The sequence below is a fragment of the Struthio camelus genome, chromosome 3 (genome assembly GCF_040807025.1).
Source record: "Struthio camelus isolate bStrCam1 chromosome 3, bStrCam1.hap1, whole genome shotgun sequence".
Taxonomy (NCBI): Eukaryota; Metazoa; Chordata; class Aves; order Struthioniformes; family Struthionidae; genus Struthio; species Struthio camelus.
In genome coordinates, this window is record NC_090944.1 from 60,608,841 (window position 1) to 60,620,588 (window position 11,748).

The 11,748-nt window shown below is 43.5% G+C and overlaps 1 protein-coding gene across 7 annotated transcripts in view; it reads right to left on the reverse strand.

Moving 5' to 3' along the window:
* The window catches only part of SLC22A16 (solute carrier family 22 member 16), a 39,730-nt gene extending 31,692 nt beyond the window's left edge, over positions 1–8,038 (reverse strand). The window contains exons 1-3 of one of the 7 annotated variants that reach the window (XM_068938030.1): positions 7,939–8,038; positions 7,440–7,717; positions 2,024–2,163 (exon numbers count right to left, since the gene is read on the reverse strand). In XM_068938030.1, the coding sequence (XP_068794131.1) occupies positions 2,024–2,058 (35 nt within the window). In that variant the 5' untranslated portion in view covers positions 2,059–2,163; positions 7,440–7,717; positions 7,939–8,038. Of the gene's footprint in view, positions 1–958; positions 980–2,023; positions 2,217–6,026; positions 6,180–6,681; positions 6,938–7,439; positions 7,718–7,938 lie in introns of those variants that run through there. The other 6 variants (XM_068938026.1, XM_068938029.1, XM_009676958.2 and 3 more) reach the window with 6 other exon arrangements.
* Between the last annotated feature and the right edge of the window lie 3,710 nt (positions 8,039–11,748).

The following is an 11,748-nucleotide window of genomic DNA, read 5'->3' on the forward strand; positions in this document are numbered from 1 at the left end:
GGCCTCCGTTATGTCCCGGATCCCAACAAATACTACACGTTCCTCTCGCAGACAGCATTACTGGTCTGTTGTTTCCTTTATCCAGCAGCACTTGCCAGTATTGGTATTGAGCCATCTTTGGTATTGAGCCCTGAGAATATTTCCACTTTTGCATAGTCAAGCATAGATAATAAGAGCTTTGTTTAAGCTGCTAGAGTCTGCTCCGTGAAAACACATGGCTTGTCTCACTTCTCCAAGGCTAGTATGATGCTAGTCAACCAATGGGATCAAGCACTCTTTGCAAAGTTTCTGGACTCCAGAAAAGAAAAAGCAGTTATTACTGTAATGCAGCTAGGTCCACTTATTTTATCCTATGAGCATCTGAGATGAGCGCTGACTGATTCAGATGTTATAATGGTGTGGTTATGAAGTTGAAGAACATTTGGTCAAGCATTTCTGCCAAACACCACTCCTGACTAGGAGCCAAAGGAAGACTTAGATTTGAGATTCTTCTCTCTGGCACATTCCAATAAACACAAATAACTGCCCACTGACACATTCTGAAAACTGAATGACAGATATGTTGCTATAAACTTCTCCACTATATAAAATAGACAGTATGCAGAGAAAAAAGGTTTTTGAAGACAGATTTTTTTTTTCAAACATTCATTGAGTTCAGGATGTATTAAAATATTGAATGTATTAGCATTTCTGGAAAAGCTTATCGTGTTTCCATTTGTAAAGTTAAAGTTAATCATCTGTTCAAAAGCTGAGTATAATTACCTGCTTTTCTATACTAGTTTGGAAAAGGAAGATCAATTTCTTTTGTATATATTAGCAACTATTGTGTTTGCCTGAAAAATGTATTTTTTAGGGGGGAAGACCCTTTTAAGACATCTGTAAGATAAGCGAATTTGAAAAATCATTGCTGGAAAGTACTCTTATTTCCCTTTTATGGAAAGAAATGGTGAGCACGTACTTTTAGATAGTTGGGACTCTTTGTTATTTGATACAAATCCAAGCATTCCTGGAAGTATCATGTACACAGCACAATTTGCAGAAGACGTAACCTGATCGCAACAAGAGCTGTGAGCTATGAAACAAGAGAGGGAGTTCAGGCATCAGCATGAGAACAGGAGCCTCGGAAAGTTCTGAGATGTGCAAAGACGAGAGACCATTTGGTGTTGGCCTGCAGAAGTGAACCAAGAGCCTTACAAAGTATGTAGAAGAGAAATGGTGCTAGCAGTGAGCGTTCAAATATCGCTACTGTGGCATTGGCCAGCCTGGATAGACAAACGTACAAAAAGGCAGGGTCTGCAATATAGAAATCCATCAAAAGAGTCTCTGCAAAAGCCACGCTAGTTTTTTTATGAGCTAAACATAGTCTCTGTTTATTTATGAACACTAGAAAATTCCTGGAAAATTAACTGAAAATGTTGAAACTGTTGAAAAGTCGTAATCTCTACTAAGCTCTACGTTAGGATGCAACAGGTCAGCGCACTAGCCAAACAAGCACACTGCTGTGCTGCACTGCTCCTCCCAGCAGTCGCGCTAATCCTTGTATTGATTGCTTCTAAAATTCGATTCATAGCAACTTAACAGGCAACAAGTCTATGTAAGCAATAATGTAAAAAGACATTAAAAAATAAATATATACCCATACATTTCAATAAAGATGAAAAGCAATCATTGTTAATTTATTAAATAGTCCAACTGCTAGTAGAGTATTTTATTTATAACCAACATTTGAAAATCTGGATAACTTCTCAATTTTGTAAAAGACAGAATAGTTTTTAAAAAACACAATCTTTTAAAAAACTTTGTTCATTACAAAGCCTGAAAATAGTATCAGTCACCCTCAGTCTTCCCTTCTCTGCCTGACAGTTTTCATCACCTGCTTTTAGCTAAAGTATTAGCCAAGACTTGAAAACAGTAAATCACAGAGAAAACACCACATACTATGTAAACCACATCCCATAGCTATCAGAGGTCCACACTGGGAAATCAAATCCTTGCTCTCATGCATTCTCACAACCAGAGATACCTTATTGTATTTTTCTCTGTACAGCTACTTCGCATTCAATGATGTCCTCTTTCAACATTCTGTGATGGTCTAGATCAGAGCTGTGAAACGCATAGTCTGCTGGTCACAAGCAAGCTGGTAAGTAACTTCTGTGGTAGAAGCTGATAGATGACAGTCACTCAAGTTAATAACGCTCCTTTAGTTTACCTGGGAACTAGACGTAAGGCAGTGTGAGTCCGCCAGCCAGGTCCTAAGGCATACTTCCCAACCTGAATAAATGCATATGCAGGCTGGGCAGCCAGAAGCCAGCAGGTGCAGGAGATGCGCACATGGTGCAGGCCACATAGCACGCGCTGCCTCTGTTGGCATACAGATCTGCCAGGACACAGGTGAGCACTGCCGCTGACCTTAAGCCCATTAGTCATTTTTCCCCTTTCCCGGTATGCGAGCTGCTGGGCAGCAGGTGGCTGGCTGTATGCATTTTCTTTACCTGATACGTATATAAGTGGGTCATTGCAACCGGAGTGGATGAGCAGAAAGGGGGTGCAGACAGCAAGAAGCTGTGGGCAGGGTCTGGCAGGAACTGCTGCATGGAGGAAGGCTGCATTTTGAGGTGGGCAAGTTGGGAGCTTTTAGTGGCCTGGCAAGTCATTAGGCATGAGGCCTTTTGAGGCAGACAGGACTTTTTTTCCTTCTCCTCTGCAACAGCGGGCAGTGATTTCATACTCTAGAGACAGATTCAAGAGCAATGTTAAAAAACATTTCTCTTGAATTTATGGGCCACAGACGCTTCCCACGCCCAAATTCAAAAATAGGCTTAAAAACTTCCTTTAATGGGCACTGGAAACAGAAGCTGTTACATTTTTATGGTTGTTCCTACATGCCCCAAGACCCTGGTAGGAATTATAGCATCATTGAGACTTTTGAAGAGGAGTCCAAATGGAAAACAAAATACTGTCAGTATCTGTGTGAATGTAAGTTCCGCAAAATTCACACTTTTAACTAAACTGAAAGGTTTATATATTTTATATATAGATATACATACACATACAAACATACATACACGTGTATTTATATTTTTATATATATAAATAAATATATAAACAGTTGTCCATTCTTTACTGCATCTGTCAGAGTTTACTAACATCAGAACAGTCCCCAAAATACTATCAGTCATGTTTGGATTGCTCAGACTCTGACTATGGCAGACCTGAATCTATACGTAGCACTAAGTTTATATGTGCCTTATAAAAATTGCTTGAACTCAAGAAACTATTGATTATCTGTCAGTGTCAAAATTATGCATAAATACAAACTAATGAGAATTTCAAAATTACAGTTAAGAATATGCATAGCAAAATATTTTTATAGATATAAAACACATTTTCATTCATCTAAAGCAGTATCAAGGGAAACGACTAAAAAGAGCTTTCGTGACTTTTTAAAATGGGTGCCTCCACTATAAGCCACTGTTATAGCTACTTTTCTCATGTAATCTTTGAAATCTTGAATAGCCATGGTCTAACATAACTATGTAAATTCTGGTAATCTGGGGTTCATCTGAAAGGTCCTAACCCTAAAGCAACTCCTACAAACTACACCTCAGATAATCTGGTCCCTAGATTTGAGGTTATTATTGTAGAATTATTCTCCCTTTAATTGCAAGTCGTTTTGAAAACTCCCTCTAAACTATTGATAAATGTTCTCCATTAGGAAAAACTACTTCAGCAGTTACAAATAACTACTCCAACGTTATTTCAGTATCCAATGCCAAGTACCTGGTTTTGACAAACAGCACCCAAGACAGAACAGCAACAGCAAAATGAACTGCTGACACGTAACTGTTAAGAATGAAATACTGTTCAGAATGATATGACGTATCTGGTAGATTTAAGTAAATTTAATTTTTAAATTTACTTAATGTAATTTAAGTAAAGAAGTCTTTCCATCCTACACACCTACAGACAACTATTGAAAGCTAACAGCTTGTACATGATATTAAAAGCCTATTCTGCTGTTGAGTGCAGGTATGCACTTGCACCATTACAGGTAGCTCCAGGGCTTTGTTGAAACGCCCCTCCTGCCTTGCACGTGATGGAGAGCAGATCAACATTGTGGTTTAGGCTAACCCACTAGTGACTGGGCTGGAAAGTACAAAACTATAAAACTATAGTTCAACAGCTTCAACTTGTAGCCAAATTGTGAGAGAAGGGTCTGTTCCAGACACACACTCTGAGGAGTGTGTGCCTGCAAAATCTATGCTGATCAGTGGGGCGTGGAAGTCCTTGACAGAAGGCCTCACTGGGAGGACGGGCTCCTTTCGATCTTACAGTTCATCTCATCTAAAATTTCATTTCCTTGCCAAACACTACTTCTTCATACCTACTTTAACCAGAATCTCACACCCATGTATCACACACCGCCCTATGTCTATAGCTGCAGAAGTATTCACTCATGTACCACACCTGAGTACTCCCATAATAAACCTACAACTGTATACACACACATCAGAGCCACACACCACCTAGAGGAAAACTGGCCACACGCATCACACCATTTACCATGCAGCATAATCTTTTGCAGACATATATACATATATACACACATATATACTCCATATCCATAAATCTCATTCACTAACCCAATCTCAACAAAAGCACATGCCATCTATCACGTACAGTAAGCCTGTACCCCTATGCAGCAACACCCCAACCCATGCAATAATCCTATGCATACTGCCTCTACCCACATGAAGAGTACTGTACCCAGGGCCCTGTGCGTATGTGCAACAAATGTGTGAGTATGTGCACGACTGTCTTAAGTGCTATGAGTGTGTGCGTGAGCGTGTATGATGTGCATGCACAGTATGAGTACACAGGGTGCATATGTGAGTGAGTGAATCTGTGCATGTGTAGCATGTGGGTGCATAGCTGAATGCGGTATATATGCAGATGTTTTGCGTGTCGGGGTGTGACTGTGTGCATATGTCAAACATATATGTGTACAAATACATACTCCATATTCATAAATTACATTCAGTAAACCCAATCTCAGTAAAAGCACATGCCATCTATCGCATACAATAAGCCGACAGAAGACTACACATAGGGCATGTGTGTGCAGGGATTGTGTGAAGACATGCATGTGTCAGTGTGTGCCTGCATAGCATGGGTAAATACAGTGGGGTCCACCATGTGGAAGTCAACAAGTATGCCCATCCTCATGTGTGGATGTCTGTGAGTGTCTGTGTGAGTCTCTGTGTGGGTATGTGTGATACCTTGTGTGTGTGTGTGTGTGTGTGTGTGTGTGTGTGTGTGTGTGTGTGTGTGTGTGTGTGTGTGTGTGTGTGTGTGTGTGTGTGTGTGTCAGTGCCTGTATATGCTAATGTGTGTGCACACAAGTGTGCATGTGTGTGTAATAAGTATGCGTGTGTGTGTGTGAGGGAGACAGTGTGTCAGTCCCTATGTGTGTGAGTCCCTGTGTAGGCATGTGTGATCTGTGTCTGTCTGTCAGTGTGTCAGTCCCAGGGTCTGCATATGGGGGGTGGGGGGGCGGGTGAGTTGCTGTGTGCGTAGAGTGATACTCTGCGCCTGTGTGCCTCTGTCTGTCAGTATGTCACTCCTGGGGTATGTGTGCATGTATGTGTATGTGTGAGATGCCCTGTGCAGGTGGTGTGATACCTGGCATGTGCATGTGTGTCTCTCTCTGTCAGTCCTGCTACACGCGCGAGTCCCCGTGGGGGTATGTTTGATGGTCTGTGTATGTGAGTCCCTGAGTGGACATGTGGGCAGTGTGAGTGCTGGCGTCTCCGGGTGCGCTGGCGTGCGTGTGTGTTTGCCCGAGTCGCTGTATGTTGGTGTGTGTGCCTGTCAGTCAGCGTGTCAGTCCCCGTGCGTGCGTCTGCGTGTGAGTGTCAGCCGCTGTGTCAGTCCGTGTGCGAGCCGCGGGGTGTGTGCGAGTCCCTGGGTGTGCGCGGGGGACATCAACCCAGACGGGACGGGACGGGACGGGGCTGACCCGGTACCTGCCGAAGTGTCCCAGGGAGTCGAAGAGCCGCTCGGAGCTGGGAGCCATGGCGGGGCGGCAGCGAGCCGGGAGCCTCCGTGTCGCTGGCCCGGCCGTGCGGGGAAGAGACACGGTGCCCTCCCGTCCGCCCCCCGCCCCCGCGGCCCGCCCGGCCCCCGGCGCCCCCCGGACCCCTCGGGGCGGGCTCACCCGCTCCTCCCCGCCCGCCCGCCGCCGTGCCCGGCTCGGCCCGTGGGGCGGCCCCCCGCGCCGCCGCCCCTGCCCCGCCGCCCGGACGCCGGCCACCGCGGCTCCCCGCAGGGCTCTCGGCGGTCGGAGCCTTTCGTCCTTGTCGCTAATAGCCGCCCATTTCCCCTTCTGAAAGGCTGGAGGTCCCCCCTCCCCGCCCCCCCCGGCCCGGGCTCCTCACAGCGGGCGGCCGTGAGGGGAGGGAGGCGGCCGGCGGGGCGTGCCTAACGGTCACCGCCCCCCCCTCCCCCCCAGCCCCAACGGTCACCGCCCCGCGCCGGCCCCAACGGTCAGCGCCCCCCGCCGGCCCCCCGGGGGGCAGCGCGCCCTCAGCGCTCCCGAGGGAGAAAACTGCAACCCAGGAGGAAAAAACTGGAGCGAAACCCCTGTCCCTGGCACTATTTAGGTTATACCAGCAGACAGACCTCTTCCTGAGCATGAAGAGCTCCGCCAAGTAGCCGCCGTCTGCCTTCACGGTGGCAGACAACTGGTAATTGCCAGTGTTGCGATTACGATTATTGGAAGCTCCTGCCGACTCAAAGCAAACCGCAGTTTAGAGAGGAAAAGTCATGATTTCTGCATTACTGCTACGGAATATTCTTTCCCGAGAGAGTGGTTCCATCCACCATAGACTGGGTGCCTCAAACTGCTTCCCCTGAGAGGTTGGTCTGTGTCTATCCCGTCGGACAGCATCTGCAACACACTCTTTTTCCCCAAATTAAATTAAGGAAAGCAATTACGTGCTTGAATTCACTTGTGACAATCATTAATAATCTAATATTTCAGCCCCTAGTGTATTTCATAAGGATATTTTCAATTAAAGGGGGTTATAAACTTTTTTTTTTTAATCCAGGATATTTTCTGAATGCTAATAAGACATATCTTTAGTAGCCTTATAATCTGTTCTGTTATTTGGATGTATTACTTGACAATTACTCCCTTGTTTTTTCGAAGTTTCCGCACACAATGTGCAACAGCATTACCACTTAATAAAGGTTCACTGAAAGATGCAATATGTTCCAAATCTGCATGACTGCCATTAGTACTCCAATTTGTAATGAAGCTTCAATTAAATTTGAACCTATTTTTTAATCTTAGTCAGTGCAGGCTAAAATAATCAATGTGAAACAGTTTGAGGCTTAGGAAAGCAAGTTACAACAGGAGTCCTTTGTAATTAACTTACTTTTCTTGGAACAGACACACTTGAGCAGCCCAGTTGCTCTTCAGCGTGAGAGGAAAGATACTGGACAACAATTCTGCTCCTGTCACAGGTGTAACTCGCATGTTGGTTTTTCCTTTCCCAGAACACTAAATTTCCCTTCTCAGTTAGAGCCAAGTTCAAAGTTGGCTCTGCTCTGGAGCTGGACCAGATAACCTCCAAAGTCTTCTTCTAACCCGAATTATTCTGTGATTCCACAGCAAAAAACACATTTCTGGCAGACTACAGGAACTCTTTCTGGGCTGTTTTATTGAAAAGCAGAGGAGAAACAAAATAAGCCAAATCAATTCAACCTTACCCTTTGCATGTTTTATTTTCTAGAAAGCACTGAAACAGCCCAAGAATAAAACTCAGAAATGTTCTATTAAACCACTGGAAGTCAGACCTTCCCTTTCCAAAAACTGATGCAAATGCTTCTAACAAAACATTGACCGTCAGACCAGTGTTTTGCAGGGAAATGTACCTTTCAGAGGCTCTGGCATGAAGCAAGCGGCACAACTGTTCATCTGCACAGAGCAGATGTTCACGCCATGCACTGACAATCTGTTCCGGTGCAGACCTGGAAAAAAACAGATGTTCGTCAGGCTCCTTGGCCCTGAGCGACTTCTGACCAGCACAGCAACGAGCAAATACCACATTACACAACTAGGAATCTAAATAATAAGTTCAGTAGAGAATTCCTCCTCACAACTACCGTGTTGTTCTGCCCCTCATCTCACACTCACGCAACAGTTTTGAAAGCATGGCTGTGTCTGACAAAGCCCACCATATGTCTTTTATTAAGTGGCATCTGCAAAAGACTTCTTTTAATATGGAGTCTAGAGGTTGTTGCTGTTGTTGTTACTTTCTCAGAATATGTAAGCTAATAAGACTAAGGACGGACTTGTTTGCTTTTGGTAAGAATTTTTAATATTGCTTGTTTTTTGCCTCATAAATATCAGCATTACATTTAATCAGCCTTGTTTTTGCTGGAGAATGTTTTTCAGGTTTGAAAGGGCATGTGCTTGAATGCAGCACTGGTGCTTTGACAAAGCATTTCTGTCTCTGAAGAAACCACACTAGTTAAATAGTTATTTCCAAAAACAAACACCAGTGAATAGTAAACATTCTGGCTAAATATTGCTTTGGTGCTCGTTTGTCTGTTTTTAGTGTCTTGCCTCCTGCAACACGTATATTCATTAGTTTTCCACAGCATAACAGTATACGGAAGATCTATTTTTGGTGTAAAGATCAAGCAATACATAAACAGATAAATCCCTTTAACATAATTTTTAAAACCTTACCAAAATCCCTAAATAATTTCCCAGATTCTCTTATGGACAGTCTTGCCCACGCTTCTGTCTCTGTTTGCATCTTTTACAACATCTTGACTTTATTCCACTAGTCAGTATAAAGATATGAAATCTTCACTCACTCCTATTAAAGTCAATACTAAATACCCACGTGTCTGCATTTCCAAAAGATATTAGTGCCATGTCTGCGATGATAGCTCTCCTAAACGTGTGGTGATCACAGATTTACCTTGTTTTTTCCAGGCCCTGAAGATGCACAACATGCTTTCAAGTCTGTCTTCCTCCTACCCTGTTATGCCACTGCTACATGAAACAACAAATTTGCTTTTAGTAACAGTTATTCCTCACTGAGTTGTTTTTCACCCCAGCCATCTAGAACTAGTCATACAGAGGCAATTTGCTAACTTTGTTCACGTACAGTTCACAGCTCACTTTCCCAAGGATTTTTCTCATGTTACACATAAGTTCAGGATAAATGCTCATGTTACAGAAAATCAGGGAACATCTGAAGAAGAAATGAAAGATACTTACAATTAAAGTGTGCCAAAATGAAACCATCCCCATCCATGGTCTGCTTACTTTAGAATTTTATGGATGTTATTAACAGAAGAAACTGAAGGGAGTTTGTGATCCCTTTCCTACAGTATCTTTAGAAACCACTGGGATGAGAAGATTGAGGACATTCACAACCAACAAAACTCTCCAAGTCTTTTAATCCCAGAAGGGGAACATGCAGTAGCTCATCTCAAAGAACTCAGTTACAGGTTTAACCTCATTTCTGGCACTCACAAGCAAGCTAGTGTTCAAAAGAGACATTCAATAGTACAGAATCCCTGAGGAAGAAGTGATCTTCACAACCTGTAATGGGAGAAGAGAGGGTTTGCAAAATAATTTCACTATCAATTTACACTAGGAAAAATCCAACATCTGCCAGCATGAATTGTTCCTGGTGTCCCCTTTTGTAGGTCAAATTACAGCATCACCAAAATATGTGAGGCATATGAGAAACATGCCTCTGATTTAAATTTGTGTACATGTTCTAATACATTCAGACGTAAGCACCAAGCTTCAAAATATATCTGAACCATAAACACCAAAGTCATGGGGACAGTAGGTAACTAGTAGCGTTACCAGCACCTTTCTACGGACACAGGTAATCAGTTCCTAAATGGAACCAATTTCTGCCCCATCTGTTTTCCACTCATTTTGAAATTGGCTTGTAATCCCATAGATGCAGGTTGCATGTAGTAACTGGCAGTATTACAGGGAGTACAGGAACTGCAGCCTGTGTCAAGCAAGAGAGTAAGGGAGTGATCTTCTAAGTAATATTGCCAGCACTTAAGTCAAGTGCGGAGGCTGAGTCCATCCTTGAGTATTCTCCAGCGTCCACTTTTATCATACTAGCGAAAAAACTCACTGGAATCAACCACGAGACAGTTTGAACTTAACTTTCTCACCTACATCTTTCTGTCCCCTTCCAGGGAAAACCTGCAGGACCATTGCAAGTAAATGTATCAGTGACAACAACAATGGAGGCTTCTAGAGAGGAAACCCAAAATGGGTCTTACTTGCATAAATGTCTGTCAGCCATTTAGTTTCTGATGTTGAAAAAAAGCTTGCAGAAAAGTTAAATTTATGTAAAATAGGGAAGTAATATAGGTGTTGCTTTTGTCTGCTAGAATGTACGATAAGGTGTTAAATGAGTGATGTTTGCGTTTTACTATTAGATTGCAATTGCTTGTGCCTCATTAGCGGATTTTAAAACACAGTCAGTAGTGCAGCAAGTAGATTGATAAAGAGGATCTGCACATGCACCCAGCTATGCAAAACTTTGGGGATTCTCCTGAGTTGCAAGGAAGGATCCCTGCAGTTCTCCAGTTCTTATGGCAGTCCAAGCATTCAGCCTAAGGAAATGCTGATTGATGGGATAATCAACTGGGCAATTATGCAAGTGGCTGCTCTGGTCTCATCCACGTTCTGTGAAACAAATCTTAGCCTTGGCAGCAGGCTGTAGGCTCATGACACTCAAACATTTGCCCCCATATTCCTGGTTGGACATAACAGGGTAAAAGAGAGACAGGTCAATAAATGCAAGGGCACACTCTTAGGAAGGGAGCGTATTTCCGAAGGGGATATAAGAATGTCCCAGAAGACTTTCAGGTGATGTTGGAAGTGTCAGTAATAGATAAACATGGAAATTTTCTCATCAACCCTAAAGAACTAGAGCCATAGCCAGAGTTGATGAGACAGTAGTTAGTCAGCAGCCACTACAAGACAAATATGCTGAAGGCCACTTCTTTTCCCTTCTGCTGCTACTCAGACAACAGGCCAGGCAGGCATTAGGCAGTTGTAGAAGGCCTAAGTCCTTCACTATGATGTTAGCTATATGTTTTCTCCCATGATCTCCTGAATGGGACTCTGGAACAGCCACAAAAGAGACTACTCCAGAGAACTCATTCAGGATTTATATTCAGCCCAATAAATGCCAAAACAGGACCAGTGATCATATATTAGCTAGGGCGCATCATCAGAAAGCTTTCCAAGAGACACAGGGCTCAGTAGCAGCAGAATGGGCAATATTCTCTCAATCTCCGCCTGCCCCAGGCTTTTCACCTTTAATGTGACCAGGAGAGTGACAGCTCTGCCTTGTGGTCTCCACAGTGCGCTCCTGAGACAGCAGCACATGTGGTTGCAGTAGCAGCGCTGGCAGGGCTACAAGAGTGCTCTGTGCCTGTCCATATTTAACTGGGGAACAGACAAAGGTTCTTCAGAATATGCATCATCTAGAATATCCTGCATTTTGAGCTAGTTGCATTTTGCTGTTTTGTACTTCTTACAGTTTTCTATATACAGGAGGACAGATCTGGAAGATGTGGGAAGGAAAATGCTTCGAAAAGGGGGCAGGAGGCTCTCAGTTTAGCATGTAATCTTGTCAGAAGTAAAATTAGGAAGTGACTAGACTTAATGGTGTATGAGAACCT